At 41.8% G+C, this 18,047-nt stretch overlaps 2 protein-coding genes across 2 annotated transcripts; one reads left to right on the top strand and one right to left on the bottom strand.

The window, feature by feature from the left end:
• Window positions 1–1,927: 1,927 nt before the first annotated feature.
• C12H1orf232 (chromosome 12 C1orf232 homolog) lies at window positions 1,928–9,402 on the bottom strand. The gene is made up of 4 exons (XM_032228302.1): window positions 9,232–9,402; window positions 8,438–8,524; window positions 6,567–6,664; window positions 1,928–2,805 (listed from the first exon to the last, which is right to left on the bottom strand). The coding sequence occupies exons 1-4, from the start codon at window positions 9,316–9,318 to the stop codon at window positions 2,508–2,510; spliced, it is 570 nt and encodes a 189-aa protein (XP_032084193.1). The 5' UTR covers window positions 9,319–9,402; the 3' UTR covers window positions 1,928–2,507.
• A 4,374-nt stretch (window positions 9,403–13,776) lies between these two features.
• Window positions 13,777–17,138, top strand: ZNF593 (zinc finger protein 593). The gene is made up of 3 exons (XM_032228504.1): window positions 13,777–14,024; window positions 16,261–16,323; window positions 16,802–17,138. The coding sequence occupies exons 1-3, from the start codon at window positions 13,828–13,830 to the stop codon at window positions 16,932–16,934; spliced, it is 393 nt and encodes a 130-aa protein (XP_032084395.1). The 5' UTR covers window positions 13,777–13,827; the 3' UTR covers window positions 16,935–17,138.
• Window positions 17,139–18,047: the final 909 nt, after the last annotated feature.

Here is an 18,047-nt window from a genome sequence, read left to right as displayed (position 1 = left end):
TGATTCTTGGTTCATAGAAGATAAGGATCTCATTAGATGCTTGAAGTTTTATCCCCCCCCCCCAATCGTGCTGCACTATTAGTCATAAAGATTTGAGCTGAGTGGTTAGAGACTAATTACTTCCTGAAAGTCACCTGTTGCCCATGTGTGTTGCAAGAGGAAAAAAACATTTTGTCCAGTAAGATAGAGATGCCAGGGATAAGTGAAGATCGTAGCAGAATCTTGGACACTCTAGTTTTGCAGCCTGGATTCACTCTTATTCCACATATTTAGCCAAATGAGCCAATCTATTTAGCTAATCTGTTGACAGATTTTAGGGGTATAATCCGTCTATCTGAACTACTAGCTTCTATAAGTTATAATACAGGGGTGACCTGCTACGGGTTCAGGAGAACCTATAGCTAATGTTATGGCTGGTTTGAAGAACCTCCACCCTGGCTGGCCCCGCCCACCCCAGGAGTCTCCACGCGGCCCTTTTGGATGCGAGGTAAGTGAAGAGCCCGTGCAGAGGCTCAGGGAGGAAGGGAAATGGGCCTCACAGAAGGCCTCCAGAGCCCAGGGTAGGCAGTTTTTGCCGTCCCAGAGGCTCAAGAAAAGCCCCCTCCCTGCTGTGGTGCAGGAGGCCGAGTAGGCCACACCCACTCTGACCACGCCCACCCAGCAACCGAGCAGAGAAGCTGTTGCTGAAATTTTTGAAGCCCACCCTGGTTATGAACCTAGAAAGCTATCTTACCCTGATTTTGGACTTGTCTTCCATTATACTTCCCCCTCCCGATTTGAGGATGATCTGAAATCATCTTCAAACCAGCCCACCTTAAAACAGGACTTTACACTGTATTTTTCTCCAGCCCTGCTAAGAGATACCAGCGATTGAACTGGAGACATTGTTTGCCTACAAGGTATGCACTTTTGCCTCATAACTGTGTCCAACAGGGATAAAGGAAACTCCCTAAGCTCAAACTGCCTTTAATCCTTGGTGCTTGGTACTGTCTCTGTTGTTTACAACAGCTTTTCAGGGCTTCGGATCTTTTCCAGCCTTTGCTGAGGTGCCAGGAATTGAACTTCAGCTCTGGATGAGATGGGCAGCACATAAATCCTATAAATAAACTTGGAAAACAGAATTTCCAGGCTCTACCAGCACTGCAAACCCCAGCACCAAGCACCTTGGAGATCTCCTTGGCAAATTCCGAATGCCTTTATCAGTTATTGGAAAGTGGTTCCCTGCACAGGTTTAACTACAGTTGGTCAACAACATTTGCCTCACACATTTCTTTGTGAGAAGAGTTTGGAATTTCCATGCATGGAGCTCTCTCATTTTATCATCGTAAGTCTGTGAGATAGGTCTTGCACAGGTCTTATCAGGAGGGATCTGTATCGAGGACTTCTCCTGTTGTGGCCTGGCCAGCAGCCAGCAGAGCTGGCAGCAGATTCGGGCAGTGAGGAGGTTGGGGAGGAACATGGGCCAGTCCTGGAGTCTGGGGAAGGCTCTGACGAGGGCTCTGTGTCGGAGGCAGAGGGGGGGGGGCAGAGCCGTATGCCAATTATCAGCTGCCTTTAGAGTCAGACATCAGCAGGGCAGAAGAACAGCTGGAGCCTGTTCCCAGTGTACGCATGTGCAGAGTTGCCAGACGAAGGGAACAAGTAAAGAACAGAGGTCAACTTGGGAATAAGGCCACAGGTGGACAATGAATGGCCCCTCCTAGAGGAAATATAAGAGGAGCGAAAGGGGAATGGAGTTTGCAGGAGGCAATTAGTTCACTTAATTGGTTCCTGACTCTCCGAGACTCCTTCCCAAGTTTTGCAGATATTGGCCTGGCAGCTCTCCAAGCTCGATGAAGTCTGTGACTGTAAATCCTCCCTTGAAAGACTTTGCTGGATTTGAGTGAGCAGAATTCACAGTAACTTAATAAAAAGGGTTTTTTGTTGGGACAAGAAGTTTGCTTCATGCTCTTGGGAAGCCTCGGTCAGAACTTTCTGGTCCAAAACAATCACTTTCCCAGAATGTTCCTTTCCCAATTTTGTGACTTTCATGGTTTGGGGAAGCCTAGGTCCGTACATCTCCATCCAAGTCTAACAATTGCAGGAAATTATCAGAGAATCAGCTTGTTGACCGCTATAGATTGGACTCTTGGATTAATTGTCCTGCGACAGCAGCTTTCTTAGAAAGTCAAAGTAGGTGAATGTGGAAAGAGAGAAGGAGATGCTCATTTTTTTAATAGGCCACAGTCTCTGGCAAGGGAAGTTTTCCTAAATGTCCATTAACCTAATTAGTCTAAGAACCATCTTATAAGGAGAAAAGGAGAGAAATGGAATGAAGGCATCAGAGTCACACACTCTGGGAAGGCTTCATAAAGTTATCAACCTAAACAACGCCCATATCTGGAACTGAACATTTCACATTAAGCCCAATTCTGTTTTTTTTCAGGAAGCTGTTGGGAAATAATAAAATATATTGTTATCACTGAGAAAGGGTCACTCACTCAAAGTCCTCCATTTCTGTGTCTGTCCTAGTTACTTTTGGGAATATTCTTGTTCTTCAACTCAGCCAGTTTGTTGGTTACGAAGCTCCACTTGAAGGCCACACCTTCAGCCTCTCGGAGGTCATTGTCATGGCCAAGGTCATTGACTTCCTCAGCTGGCATCACCCCAGAACCCCCACTGCCCTCCACCTTTTCTTCGCTGGAGTCCACCTTGGCAGTCAATTTTTCCAGAGCTGAAGTTTGCTGCCACTTAGTAGCAAAGACATCCCAGAGGCCAGCAGCCTTCTTCTCAGCTTCTTCTTCTGCTGGTTTTGCAGCTAGAGGACTTAAAGGAGAAAAGAATTTAGGAAAGGAGAGGCATTAAAGCTACATTGGACAATGTGTTAATATAGATCCCCCAAATTCTAAGAATAAAACCGGAAGCACAAGAAGCTGCTTATGGCCAAGCCAAATCTTCCATTTGCTCTTAGTTGGAAGCAAAACTACAGTTAAAGATTCTCCTGGCAGTTGTGCCTGACTCAGGAGTGGGTCCCAGCTTCTGTTACTGCTGGTTCACTCAGAGATGTGCTTCGGGCACGGGCATGCTTGATGCACACTATGTGCGCATGTGCAATAGTAAAAAACAAGAAGGCAGTTCAGGGGCGTGGCCGGCCAAGTTATTACCTACTCGGCCAAACCAGTCCGAACCGGTAGGAACCTACCTCTGGCCTGACTGTAGGCTAGGGCAGCAGTCACCAACTGGTGGTCTGCAAGAAAATTTTGGTGGTCCGCATAAAAATTATTTGCATTTTTTATATTGCACTAAATACTATTTATCTTTTTTAAAAAAAATCATATTACTGGTCCTCAGGATTTTAAATTATGAATGTAGTGATCCCTGAGGTCCAAAAGGTTGGTGACCCCTAGGCAAGGGCATGCGGCTCATCTCCAGTTCTTGGCCAAGTGGAAACGGCTCACCAGAATTTCAGACATGTCTTTCCCAGCCCCTCCCAAGAGTAATGGAAACTGAAATGGATGTTTCTCATATAAAATATATTCTCTGATCTTCCCTAAAACAATATTGTAGTAATTGGTTTGGTTTCAGATGAGAGGCTTATTTAAGCTATAAAAGCATCAATACAATAGCAGAGTTGGAAGGGACCTTGGAGGTCTTCTAGTCCAACCCCCTGCCTAGGCAGGGAACCCTATACCGTTTCAGACAAATGGCTATCCAACATCTTCTTAAAGACTTCAAGTGTTGGAGCATTCACAACTTCTGGAGGCAAGTTGTTCCACTGATTAATTGTTCTAACTGTCAGGAAAATTCTCCTTAGTTCTAAGTTGCTTCTCTCCTTGATTAGTTTCCACCCATTGTTTCTTGTTCTGCCCTCAGGTGCCCTAGAGAATAGTTTGACTCCCTCTTCTTTGTGGCAGCCCCTGAGATATTGGAACACTGCTATCATGTCTCCCCTAGTCCTTCTTTTCATTAAACTAGACATACCTTTAATAGCTATCATAGATGGAATGTATAGTAAAAAAAACATCTATTGAGTTAAGTGGGAAACTATCTGGAAATGTGATCTTAATCCAAAAAAGCCTTGCATTAACATTAGTACATACCAATCCTAAAGAATGTAAGGCCGATGCAGTACAATCTGGCCCACATCTGGAACTTGGCATGTTTGGCAACCTACCTGTGAGTATGGTTATAGTATGGTGTGCAAAGGAAGATCTTTCTGATAGTAGATACGTATCTCTCTTTTCTTATGCTGTTGCCATTTGTGAGTTTTGTATGCCCACTTAGTAATTTCCCTAAAGAGCACTTTTCCCACTTAGGTCTTCACTGTTGTATCTGATATTGCTTTGCTTTCATAGATTTAATAATTGCAGTTTTTACCCTTTTAATCTCATTTGAGCTTTTAAAATGATGAATGGAGGCTAATAGATACCATAAAAATAAAGACCATATTTTCTAGAGTTTTTGTATAGCTTGAAGGTTTAGTTTAAACCTCCATTGGAGTTGAGCAACTATAATAAATACGAATGAATGAATGAATGAGTGAGTGAATGAATGAATGAATGAATGAATGAATGATTTGGAGGCTGAAGACTCCATTCAACCACAGCGTGCCACATTTTATCTGCCCACTGGAGGGCAGAAGGCCAAAAGGAACAGCTGACTTATTCTAGCTAGGCAAAGAGAGAGAACAAGGAATATTTGCAATTAGTTTGCAGGGACCCTGTTATGATGGGCACCAGTAGGGTTATACTCATATATAGAATAATAGGTTGAAATGGACCTTGGAGATCTTCTAGTCCATCCCCTGTTCAAGCAGGAGATCCTATATCATTCTGGACAAATGGCTATCCAGTCTCTTCTTTCAATGCAGTGGTGAAATTAATTTTTTTTTACTACTGGTTCTGTGGGCGTGGCTTGGTGGGTGTGGCAGGGGAAGGATACTGCAAAATCCACATTCCCTCCCTACTCCTGGGGCCAGCCAGAGGTGGTATTTGCTGGTTCTCCCAACTCCTCAAAATTTCTGCTACCGGTTCTCCAGAACCTGCTAGAAGCTACTGAATTTAACCACTGTTCCAATGATGGAGCTCTCCCAACTTTCAGAAATAAGCCATTCCACTGATTGATTGTTCTCACTGTCAGGAAACCTCTCCTTAATTCTAGGTTGACTCTCTCTTTAATGTTCTTCTCTGTTACTTCTTGGCTTGCTTTCAAGTGCTTTGGAGAATGTTAACTCCCTCTTCTCTGTGACAGCCCCTTAAATACTGCTATAATATCACCCCTAGTCCTTCTCTTTGTTAGACTAGACATACCTAATTCCCTTAAATCATTCATTGTACATGTTTATTCTCCAGACTCCTTACTGTCTTTGTTGCTCTTCTCTACACTTTGTCTAGGGTCTCAACATCTTTTTTTATATCATGGTGACCAGAACTGAATGCAGTATCCCAAGGGTGGGCTCATATTTGAACGTAATTACAAAAGGATGCAAAACCATCAACCACAATGGGACCAAAACCAAGCCAACATTCCTTAACATGAATCTGGTTTTGCAAGGTGGGTGTGACTAGAAAACAAAACACTAACACTTATTTCTAGACAAAAATAAGGAAGTTGAAGGCCCAGTGCATTTCCTTCCTGATTCTTTGGGCAACAATAGCTTTCTCTGCCAACTGTAGCCAAGAACAGCTCATATCAGAAAAACATAAGGAAGTGAAGCACTCAGGGTAGTTTGTGGCTTTTAATGAAGTGCCAAGAATGTGAATTGATTGATGGTGATTTTTTTTTTTTTTTTTCAGAATCTGGGCGCTCTGCGTTTGGAGGGAGGAGTTCTCCTCCATAAGTTCCTGTTATGACTATAAAAAATGAACAGGCATTCTGGGTAAAGGGATAGTTCTGTGTATATGCTATCCCTCTAAAACAGTGTTTCTCAACCTTGACAACTTTTAAGATATGGGGACTTCAACTCTCTTATATTTGTCTGGCTGGCTGGAGAATTGTGGGAGTCGAAGTCCACATTTCTTACAAGTTCTGAAAGTTGAAGATCACAGCAAAGAGGATAAAAAGTGATTGAATGAAGGTGTATATCTGCCCTATTCAGACAATTTGAGAAATAGGATTGTATTTGCACAAAATTGGAAAAATGAAGAGATTCCTACGGATGAGAATGTGATTAGGAAAATATTAGAATGTGCAGAAATGAATAGGTTAACACTTAAAATTTAAAAAAAGAACAATCCAATTATTAAAACATATGGGAATTATTTTATCAATGGTTACAGAATAAATATGAAAAGTGGAAAAAAGCAGATGAGTGAAATAGAGAAAATGTTTTCACAAAGTTAAATAAATTAAGAAGATGATTGTTATAGTATTAGGTATGGTATATATTAATATTAGTATTAAGAATAGATAAAATAATAAATATGGCTGTAAATTGTAATGGTTAGTGTATAAAATATTTGCACAAAATATTTGTACCCAGACGACACACTGTTTAATGGAAGATGATGTTCAAATCAAAATAAAATAGAATAAATTATTTTTTAAAAAGACAATTTGAGAATTGTAATTAGTTAGATATCTCTTACTGGTCTGCAGCTGCTTCAGGAGCCAGCAACTGATCTTCATCCTCCCGACTGAACAATGATGACATGGTCCTCCAGCCTTTGGCTCCAGCTCCCTGGACCTACATCCAAAAATCAGACAATTGGATTGTTCGTAGGCATCCTAGTAAGAGGCTTCCTCAGAGAAACTTCAGAGCCCTTTCCTCAATGGAATTTCCTTTCGAATCAAGCATTTGTATGATGGTTTTCCTTTCTGGAGTTGTAATGGATAGGGTGTGCTCAGGGGTGGGTTTCTCACCCCGTTGCAACCGGTTCGGTTGGAACGGGGCCGGCGGCGTCCTCGTGCACGCGCGCGGTGCACGCATGCGTACTAGCATCTGCGCGATGCTCCAGCTGCTCCTGGAGGATCGCGCAGGTGCTATATGTGTCCTGCGCATGCGTGGAAGCGCAGAACTCGTCAAAACCGGGTAAGGACTGCGGGCGGATGGGCGCGCCCTTCGCCGTTCCCAGAAGTTACTTACTTCCGGGTTCGCCGACCAACCGGTTCGCAGGGACCGCCGCGAACCGGTTGAAACCCACCCCTGGGTGTGCTGGAACTTTTCAACCCAACTGCTCAGTAAGAGTCTATATGGAGATTCTCAGCCACCCAGGTTAGGGTTGTCCCAAAGGTGCTTTTTTCAAAAGGCAACAGAACTTTCTTTTTCCTTGAAGATGTCAGAATTGAAGAAGTTTCTTGGATGGGAAGTGAAATTTCTTCCATGAAAAAGCAAAGAAGTCCAGTTCCCTTTTGAAAAAGCTTTGGGATGCTCAAGAAGAGAGGAATCGTTTTCTTTGGGCTGAGTAGAAATCTCTTTGATGATGGATAATTTCTAGGTCAGATGTGGGTGACCTTTTTGGACCACAAAGTGGTTTCTCTATCCCTCCTTTTTTTTTTTTTGCCTCAAAGTCCCCCAAGATCTTCTGAAAACAAGATTTTAAAAAGCGTGTTCTCCGGGGCTATCAAACTCAGTAAGGGACATTGGGGTTCTTTAGTGATTTTTGCCTTTTTGCATTATGTGCTCCAGGTTGTTTCATTATTGGTGCTTTCATTGGGTTAACTAAATAATGACCTATTTTTGCAATTCAAGTGTATTCTCAATAGTTTTCTCCAGCACCCCAAATTCAAAGGCATCCAGTTTATTTCATTCTGCCTTTCTGATGATGTAATTATCACAAAATCTGTTACAACTGGGAAGATCGTGGCACTGATAATATCCACCTTTGTAATCATTGCAATGTCTCTGCCTTTTAATGTTTTGAATAGATTTGCAATACTGTTTCTTTTCAAATAGGGGACATCCCTTTATTTTATGGCTTCAGTTCTGAAATGTCCTTTACGTCAATACAAATCTGCACCAGAAGCAAATTCCTTATATGTATAATCACACTTGGCCAAATAAAGTATCTAATCCAATCCAATTCAATTAACTACCTGTCATTTGGATGAACACTTAATTTTCACTGAAAATCCACTTATTCCTTCTTCTAACATGCTCAAACTGATATATTTTCACACCATAGGGGGGCTATCTCTTATTTGCCCAGCTAGCAATTTTTCATTTACAATTTAAATATTTCTGCACAATCTTTTTGAAAGCCCTGCTGACTTTGGAAAGATATTGATGCATTATTGTTACTAATAAACTTAGAGTTCACAGATTCCCCTCTCCTCAAATTCCCCTCCTCTCAGAGGCTGAGCCAGCCATTTTATTCCAGCATGATCATAACCTTAGTCACGAGTTGCTTTTCGTTTGGGCCTCAAAGGTTGCACAGCCATTTTTTCTGTAATGCAACCGTAACTTCAGAAATCTGAAAGAAGCTTTAGCTCTTTGGATGAGGACAGTGACTGTTCTTACCCGCCGAGCCAACTGAGAAACGGAGTTCAGTCCCTCCTCTGACAGCATTATGGAGTCTGTGGTTTCCACCAGCTGAGGATTCTCGCTCTGAAATAAGAAATCATCTTTTGAGAATTGTTGGTGCAAGAATAGGCAATGGTGGCCTTTTGCTTCTACAGGAATGTGGCTCCATGCAGTAGAGAGAGCAGAATAAAGGCAGCTGAGCAGCCTTACTCCATTTTGAAATGCTGAGGTGGCGCAGTGGTTAAATGCAGCACTGCAGGCTACTTCAGCTGACTGCAGTTCTGCAATTCGGCTGTTCAAATCTCATCGTCTCAGGGTTGACTCAGCCTTCCATCCTTCCGAGGTGGGGAAAATGAGGTGCTGGATTGTTGGGGGCAATATGCTGACTCTGTAAACCGCTTAGAGAGGGCTGAAAGCCCTATGAAGTGGTATATACATCTAACTGCAACTGCAAAATGAAGTGTTGCAAATCATCTTCCAACACCTTCCTTCCCCCATCCCAAAGACTAGAAGACCTCCAAGGTCCCGTCCAACCCTGTTATTCTATTCTATTCTATTCTTTGTTCTACTCTATTCTTTGTTCTGTTCTATTCTACTCTGTTCTACTCTACTCTACTCCCTATTGCCTTCCAGATGTTTGACCTTTAACCCCCAGAATTTTTGCCAATGGCTTTGCCAGCTGAAAAACAGTAGGAGTGAAGGTCCATCCACCTGGAATGGGTGGGAAAGCTAACAAAGCCCATGTTCTATGACCAAGGAAAAAGAAAAGGTTTGATCATGGATTGCTCTACCTCATCTTGGAGATCCTCTTCCTGGAGCTCTCCACCAAGGGCTTGCATTACTTTTGTCTTGTAGACTCTCCAGAATCCCTGAGTCATCGTTGCAACAGCCAGTTCAGCTTTTGTGGTCTTGGTTTCTGCAAGAGAAGCTTCAAGCTTTACACTTCCTTTTTCAGTTTTTGCGTCAAGTGCTAGGCAAGTTAAGTTCCAGTGGCCATTGTGCATGGCACTCAGCTGCTTTGGAGGCTCCCTGCGGGGTATCAGTAGCTCAGCTAGAAGCTAGTTTGTCCTGCTACTTCACACCTGTTTCTAGCTGCCTCCTCCTTAGATCTGGTGTCTTCATTAACAATTCAGAAGCATTCAGCATTCATCTCAAAGAACAAAGTAGAATCAGATACATGGCTGACCCAGAATAATAATGGATGACAGCTCTTGGAAAAAACCAGGCAACCCACCCTACCCCCCTACCCAGATAAGTTCTGCAAAAAATATGGTTGTCTTCTTCATCTCACACGTGGAAAATTAATCCTTCTAGGCTACCCTTGCCTTGTCCATTAAACTTTTCTTTATGGGCAAACACCCTTTTTTATGTAGCAATCCCCCTTATCTTCAGAATGTGCCACTTCACAAGTTCCCTTATCCCAAGATGACTGTTTCTCCACTTTGGAATCACAAGGAAATTGTGAAGGAAAGCGTTCCTAAGTTGCTGCTTTACACCCCATTGTCTGCACCCTGTAACTGATCTCCGGCAAGAACAGGCTTCGGAATGTCGGAGCTGGGCAGCAGGCTTAAAATAGCTGCTGACAGATAAATTATTTTGTAGGGCTGGTAGCCTTGCAGACCGGCATCTTCTCCTTCCTGGATTTAGTTTCTGCTTTAGGCAGAATGCCAAACTCTCCTCCCCACTCTACCAAAGGTCCAAATAGTGTTTTAAAACCTGCAAGGAAGCTGGGTTGCCTGTCCCTGTCCAGATTATGCTCTAACTAAGGGACGCAGTGGCTCAGTGGCTAAGACGCTGAGCTTGTTGATAAGAAAGATCGGCAGTTTGGTGGTTCAAATTCCTAGTGCTGCATAACGGAGTGAGCTCCCGTGACTTGTCCCAGCTTCTGCCAACCTAGCAGTTCAAAAGCATGTAAAAATGCAGTAGGAAAATAGGAACCACTTTGGTGGGAAGATAATAGCATTCCATGTGCCTTCGGCGTTTAGTCAAGCCGGCCACATGACCATGGAGACGCCTTTGGAGAGCGCTGGCTCTTCGGCTTTGAAACGGAGATGAGCACCGCCCTCTTGAGTCAGGAATGAGTAGCACATATGTACGAGTGGAAACCAACCTTTAACTGTTGAAAAGAAGACAGGGAGGTGTTCTCTTTCCATCACCCAATTTGCTTCCGCTGGGGCCCTTCTCCCCTTAGCTAATGACAGATGCCTGTCCACTGCCTTTCCATATCAGTAAATGTCTTATTATTTCTCAGCCTGGTGCAGCAACTTGATAACAAATTGCTAACGAACTAGCTATTCCTTTGTCTTGTGCTGACAACCATATGCTAATGCCATAGACTCATTTGTGCTATGCTTCTCATAGCCATTCTACATCAAAAATGGGCTTCTCACAAAACTGAAGTCTATTGGGAAGTGTGTTTAGATCCAAGAGTTGTCAAGTGAATTTTGCCCGGGTTCCAAGTAACACCGTCAATGAAAGAAGACTCCGAGGCTTGAGTTTCCTCAAAATTCCATTTTATTAGAGATGACACAGGCACATCTGGGAAAACCTGAATCTGAAAGTTTCTAGGTTTTCCCCATCCAAAAGAAAGTTCAAGTCCCTGCCCAGCACCCACCTGTCCATCACATGACCCAATCAGGCACCGTCCAAACTGGAGATGCCTCCCAGTCACCTCATCACAGCTGCCATGCAAGGTGACCTTGACTCTCTGAGAAAGGAATGTTATTTTGACTATATCTCTCCCATACTCCATATAATCCCGCCTCCCATTTTCCCACAGTAGAAAATGTGGCAGGTCTGAAGGCCCAATGCAAAAGATGGCTCCCAGGTCTGACACCCATACTTAAACTTGGGATCAATTTATCTACTCATGTCATTCAATGAGGGTGACTGTGGCTCAAAGGACACCAGGAACACTGGAAATCACAGCAATGAGAAATTCTGATGCTTATTTGGAGATGGGGAAGTGGAGAGAAAACAATTATTTTTTCTAATGAACTGATGTGTGAGAAGGGAAGACCTTCTCAATCTATCCTCTGTCCCAAATCACCCCAAATCTGGAGTACTACCCCTTCATTGCATACTGCCATATATAACTCAACCACTGGAGACCAAAGTGTGTGCACGCACATGAGCACATGTGTATGCTGTACTCCAGCTTCAAAAAGCTATCCACTTCTCCCATAGGGATAAACAGTCAGGCTAGTCAACCCGTGGCAAGCTATTGACTTGATGGAAACATAGGGCATAAAAAGCCACTAGATTTAAGTATTCATGCAAATCTATTAATAAATAATTTTATGTTCACTCACCCAAAAAGCTTGTGGGGTCAAAATGTCACATCTTGAATTGATGCATTACACCCCATTGTTTGCACCCTATAACTAATCTAATAATATTATTTATAATGTTTGGATTATTTAAATAGCTGAAATTTATAGATTCTTAAGAAGGAAAAATATATTTTCCCATACAAGTTGTTTTTATCTTTTTGTATACCATGGAGATTTTTTATTAGTACTTTAAAAAATGTGGGTTGGGATAATGAGTGCGGTTTTGTTGCAGATTTGAATCAAGAAGATCCAAGGCCATTAAGCCTAAATCTCCCAAGAATTTTTTTCATCATTACACCCAAAATGGAAATGCTACTCATAATTTTGCAGTTAGATCATCTTTCATGACTCTGACATGCAGACTCCTTTCCCAGAGAATTGTCACCTGCTATAACATAAGGCAGTGTTCATGTATGCTTGTTATGTATTAACATTATAGAACAGGAAACAGAATATTATGATCAACTTTGAAAGCAAGAGAAATGTAGAGCAATACAATGTAATGACCTATGAATGAAACAGAGGATCAGCTGGACAGCAGGAAAGTGCACGCTCACACACACAAAAACCACAACAGTACCTTAGATCCAAAGGGTCACTTTTTGTGACTCAGCATTAAGATGTGAAGTGCAGCACAGCCTTTTAATGGGATGCAATTACATTCTAGTTATGTTCATCTTAAAGGTTTAAAGTGGAATTCCAAGAAAGGCTAAAGAATTGGCAAGTCGTTGAAAGATGGCTTTTCTTTTCAAAGAATGGTAGATTCAGACCTGCAAATCAGATTAGGAAATAGAGACTGAAACTGTATTAGTTTTATTTTTTTAACAAAACCCTGCATTGCCTTACATACAATACATAGTTGCTAACAACAGAAGTGTTACAATAAGAAACAGGAAGTTTAACAAACAACAGAACTAAAAAAAAATCTACCTAGTATCAGTTTAAAAAATAACATTTTTGAAACAACCAATGAACAAAAGGTGAAAACGATATAAATGTAATAAATGCACTAAACCCTCAGAAAGGCACCCAGACATATCTATTGATAAATGAATGGAGGAATTAGAGACAGATCTTTTTATGTAGAACAGAGGTGAGATTTTTGGTAGTGGTTTTTTGGACAGGATGCTGATTGAATATTCTTCCTTGCCTTCTTCTATTGGAAACAATGGAACTTCAGGGGTTCGTAATGGATTATTGCCCTGAACAAGACATTGGAACAGATTACTTCTAGGATATTTTCCACATCATTATTCTGAATCTAAAAAAGTGAACGATTATAAGTGGGCGTCAAATGGTTTAATGAGGAATTTGGAGATGCTTGTGCTATGGAAATACTCCAGCACTGGAAGAAGAGGGTGCATATTAAAATATACTGGGAAAAGGCAATGCAAAGCCATGATTTTTACCAAGGAAACCACACACAGATGCCATCACTAAAGCCAAGATGGCACTTTTATGTTTAGGATCACACCAATATTCCCAATTACACCACTACGTTAAATAAATTTATTATGCAATTGCCAGCAGCTTCGAATGTCATTCTGTAGCAAAAATACATACATGCTATAAATTCAACAAATAAGTATGCTTGGTTGATTTGAAAAGTCCTTTAATGAATTTCGGGTCATGTTGCTTGTTTGTTAATCAACCATAACAGCTATCCCCTAAATTTGATTTACCGTAATTGCAAACTTTTGTATCTTTGTAAATGAGGATTTGAACTGGGCAATTAATATTTGATGTTAGGATAGTTCAGTGTTTTTCAAATTCCGCAACTTTAAGATATGTGCACTTCAACTCCCCAATTTGGAGATACATATTAAATATCTAGAAATATATTCATAGAGTTATGTTTCCTTGGCGCTTCCATTGATCATTTCATTCATAACCACGATTGGCTATGGCACTTCATCTCATTCATATTCAAATTAATTGGGAAACGCTCAGGGGATAGCGCCATGTGATGACGTCACGCGCGCCTAGCGGAAGCGGAAGTGAAGCTTCCTCCCCCGCCTCTCTTTCTCTCTCTCCGGCGAGGTTCGGAATTGGAACATGGCTCCCAAGTCCTCCCGTCGAACGGGTTCGCATAAGACGCATTCCTTGGCCCGCCAGTGGAAAACGAAGCGGCGGCGGCGAGATCTGGATCAGATCCACCACGACATGTTGCCTGAGAACGCGACGAAGTTGCTGCGCCAAGAGCTGGATCCCGACCTGCCTGGCAATGCCCAGCACTACTGCCTGCATTGCGCGTGCGTCAAGAGAGAAAGGCGGGGGGAAGGGGGAGAGAAGGGATTGGTCCCCGTGGAATACCCCTTGCATATAGAGATAAGAATTAGACCCGACCAACTTCTTCGGTTGTGGGATAGAAAACTTTATGTAGCTTTAAGGCAAAAGTCTCCAAACTCTGCAACTTTTAAGACTTGTGGACTTCAACTCCCAGAATTCCCCAGCCAGAGTTGAAATCCCCAAGTCTTAAAGTTGCCAATGTTTGGAGACCCCTGCTTTAAAAGCCAGTGTTTCTCAACTTTTGACTATCGTAAGATAGGTGGACTTCTCCCAAAATTCCCCAGCTAGCATGTTGTTTGGGAAATTCTGGGAGTTAAGGTTCTTGGCTTTAAGTAGCCAATTTTGAAAAATGCTACTTTTAGACATAAATGAGAGTTGCCTATCAAAATGTAAGATTTTAACTGCAGAATGCATGCAGGAAAGCTAAAAAAAAGCTGTTTTTTTTTCCTTTTTCAAAGAAAGGGCTGAATAAGTCCTATTTTATGGGTTTTAAAATTTAAAAATTTAGGATGCAAAAAAAATAACACCTCCCCTCAACACTTAGGCAGTTGCTAAGTGGTAAGAAAGAACCAGCGATTTCTGCATTATTTTTGCCGTCCCATCCAGATTTTTGCAGTCCAAACCTGGAGCCTTAATTGTAGACAAAGGGAGCAAAGATGAAGTAGGACTCTTACGTTTCCTTTCAACTTTTGGGGTGTGGAAGGAGAGAAAAGATAAGTGAAGTTGTTTCTTAAACTGCAGACCAAATCTAATCACTATTTTTAAATTTTTATTTGATAATCATGTACAGCTCATTATTTCCATTTTAGGGAAGGGCATGTAATGGAGAACAGCTTATGATAGTCCAGTAGCACAGTTCTCTTTTAAGGTTCAAAAGGGGTTAAGTCTGCAAATTAATTTGGTTTTTCTGCTACTCAGCCAATCCAATGAGCCTAAATTTGAGAAAGCGGTCAGAGGCAAGTCACCCATCATTTTTTACTACTTTCAAACAGCTCCTTCCAATCGCAGAGAAAATTTTATTCTCATTCATTCTTTTAGATTTTTATCCTTTAATTTTTCTAAATAACTCAATAATGCATACTACTACATCCTCCTATTGTGCGGACTCTGAGTGCCTACAGCTCTAACCTGATTTGAACAGTTTACTGGCACAAATCTTAACTACATTTAATGCTGTCTGGGGTTCTTTCCAATCTAGGTTTGTTAGTTTGGTTCTGAAACCCAAGATTTAAACATCAGTGGTGAAAATGGGTTAGTGTTAGATATTATTAAAAACATTTGATGATGCAGCTTTGACGTTAGGTTTCGATGTTAGTGGTAGGGAATGGAACTACCAGTATTCCAAGCAGAGTGCACTTTTCCCTGTTTATCTATAAATAAGAGTCTGCCCTTGAAAAGATGAGAACATTTTAGAAAGTGAAATCTCAAGGAGTGGTTTGTAGTTATCTTTGGCCTAACTGGCTAGTAACCGCATTGGAGCAAAATATATCCTGGGGTATTGATTGATTCACTATTTTCAAACCAGCCTTCACTCCTCACAACTTCATGCAGGTATTAAAAGCAGCATTTTTCAAAAATGTCTCGTCCTTGCCTTCTTCCTGTAGCTAAAAGAGTGTGGCCCAAAGTCATGCACTAAAGAAAGACTAGCCCGAGGGGTCCTTAGTGTTGTTTGATATTGGCAGACATTCCATTACCCAAACTAGGTAACATTATCAGAGCTAGTAGGCAGTGGAGTTTGCTCTCATTTTATCTTCTAATGCAGTGGTAGTCAATCTGGTCCCTACCTCCCACTAGTGGCCATTCCAGCTTTCATGGTGGGCGGTAGGGGTTTGCTGTAACTCTGCTTTATAAATTTTATAAAGTAAAGTTACTTCCCTACTTTATAAATCACCATTATTGTGGAACCGGTGAGCGGTTAGAAAATTTTACTACCAACAGAGATACAAAAGTGGGCGGTAGGTATAAAAAGGTTGACTACCCCTGTTCTAATGGTTTGCCTTGTCAGTGTTGGTGCGAGTGATGGAGGTCCTTTGATTGGGCTGTTTACTGTTTGTTTGTGTTGCAGTTCCTTGATTGGGGTATTGTTTACTCCTAAAGACTAGAATTCAGCTTTCCCTGCCCGTAGCCCAACAGCTTAATCACTAGGCCCAACTGGCTTCCCATCAGCTTACAGCTTGCTTGTTTCTTCTTTCTTCTTAGGCGATACTTCATTGACTTAAAAAGTATGAAGGATCATTTCAGATCAAAAGTTCACAAAAAGAGGTAATTAACTTCATTTAATTGGGTAGCGGGGGTGGGTACCTATTATCAGTCCATTTTGTTGAACCTGAACTCTCTTCTGAACGGCCTGCCTGTCACATTTATCTAGCAAACATATCATCAAAATGTTTGCCAGTGGTAAAGAAGATGGGATTCCATTCAGATTTTGTGTCCTTCATCAACTGGCATATAGCAATATCAATAGCACTTAGACTTACATACCGCTTCACAGTGCTTTACTCTCTAAGCGGTTTACAGAGTCAGCCTGTTGCCCCCAAGAGTCTAGCTCCTCCTTATACCAACCTCAGAAGGACGGAAGGCTGAGTCAACCTTAAGCCTGGGAAAATTCGATCTGCCAAACTGCTGGCAGCTGGTGATCAACAGAAGTAGTCTGCAGTACTGCATTCTAACCACTGCGCCACCGTGGCTCATATCAGTATTTGCAAAACTTTTCGATTTGTTTCTGTTTTTTTTTTTAAAGACTGAAACAGCTAAGTGAGGAGCCCTACACCCAAGAGGAAGCTGAGAGGGCTGCCGGAATGGGATCTTACATTCCTCCCAAGAAAATTGAAGTCCACACACAACCTCTTGATGAGATGGATGAATCCAGCTAAGGCACAAGGACTATTTTTTCCCCATCTGAAAAATCTGGAGATAACTAAGATAGTGAAAGCATTGGTATAATTAGATGGTTTGGTGTATGCTATTTTCAAAGTTGTACTATTTATTGCAGTATGTTGCAGTATTTATACTGAAATGTACCGTATTTTTCAGAGTATAAGACGCACCTTTTCCCCCCCAAAAAGAGGGTGAAAATCTGACATAAACTGAATAGAGCATTTTTGACTTCCTGAAACCCTGCCCCCTTTGCAAAAATGGTTGTGCAGAGGGTTTGGGAGGCTTATAAAGTGCTCCTGGGAGCTAGGGAGGGTAAAATCGAGCAAAAATGGGCCATTTTTGCTCGTTTGGGGGGGGGCAGCCCCTAGGAGCACACTACAAGCATCCCAAAGCTCTGCATGCCCCCCTTTTTTTGCAAAAAATGGCCCATTTTTGCAAAAAAAGGCCGTTTTTTGCTCATTCTCTCCCCCCCCCAGCCCCTAGGAGCATTCTACAATTCTCCCAAAGCTCTACAGCCCCCCCCCTTTTTTTTTGCAAAAAACGAGGCGTGCAGAGGGTTTGGGAAGTCTGCAGAGTGCAAAAACTTTTTTTTAATTTACCTCTTCAAAACCATGGTGCGTCTTATAGTCCAGGAAATACGGTATATACAGATGAGAAAGATCAACCCTCTTGGATGGAGAAAAAGACATTTTCAGCAGCAAGTCAGAGGCAGGAGCCACCCTGCTCCAATGAACTTGTTTTTGATTCTCTCTTACAATGGTTTTAAATGTTACTGTACACTTTCAGCTTTCCGCTCTTAATGTTCCACTCTTCCATTGAGCCCACTTAATAAATGAGCTGACAATCTGGTTGGCTAATCCTTGCCTATTTTGCTTTGGGGGTTTGTTTTGAATGTGTGTTGAAGAATGTTTTCTGTAACTTGTAAGAAGAGGAGCAACTGAATCCATTTTGACCTTTTTGGGGGTTTGAGCTTTTAAAAATCAATCTATGGCACGGATCAGAATCTCTCATTAAGCATGCCTAGAAATTGAAAATAGGTGCATTTTCTTTCCCTGGTTTAATCTGCACATTGAAAGTAGAGACAGGTTGTTCAATAGAGGAAATTCTCC

The sequence above is a fragment of the Thamnophis elegans genome, chromosome 12 (assembly GCF_009769535.1).
Source record: "Thamnophis elegans isolate rThaEle1 chromosome 12, rThaEle1.pri, whole genome shotgun sequence".
Lineage (NCBI taxonomy): Eukaryota > Metazoa > Chordata > Lepidosauria > Squamata > Colubridae > Thamnophis > Thamnophis elegans.
The sequence above is the reverse complement of the archived record's forward strand: the minus strand, read 5'-3'. Positions and strand labels throughout refer to the sequence as shown.

Excerpts from the sequence above, each read along its gene's own strand:
- C12H1orf232 (XM_032228302.1), bottom strand. The coding sequence starts at position 9,318 with ATGACTCAGGGATTCTGGAGAGTCTACAAGACAAAAGTAATGCAAGCC. Across the intron at positions 8,525-9,231 it reads AAGAGGATCTCCAAGATGAG|AGCGAGAATCCTCAGCTGGT; the intron begins GTAGAGCAATCC and ends TTCTTATTTCAG. Across the intron at positions 2,806-6,566 it reads CCTGAAGCAGCTGCAGACCA|TCCTCTAGCTGCAAAACCAG; the intron begins GTAAGAGATATC and ends TTCTCCTTTAAG.
- ZNF593 (XM_032228504.1), top strand. The coding sequence starts at position 13,828 with ATGGCTCCCAAGTCCTCCCGTCGAACGGGTTCGCATAAGACGCATTCC. Across the intron at positions 14,025-16,260 it reads CACTACTGCCTGCATTGCGC|GCGATACTTCATTGACTTAA; the intron begins GTGCGTCAAGAG and ends CTTTCTTCTTAG. Across the intron at positions 16,324-16,801 it reads TCAAAAGTTCACAAAAAGAG|ACTGAAACAGCTAAGTGAGG; the intron begins GTAATTAACTTC and ends TTTTTTTTAAAG.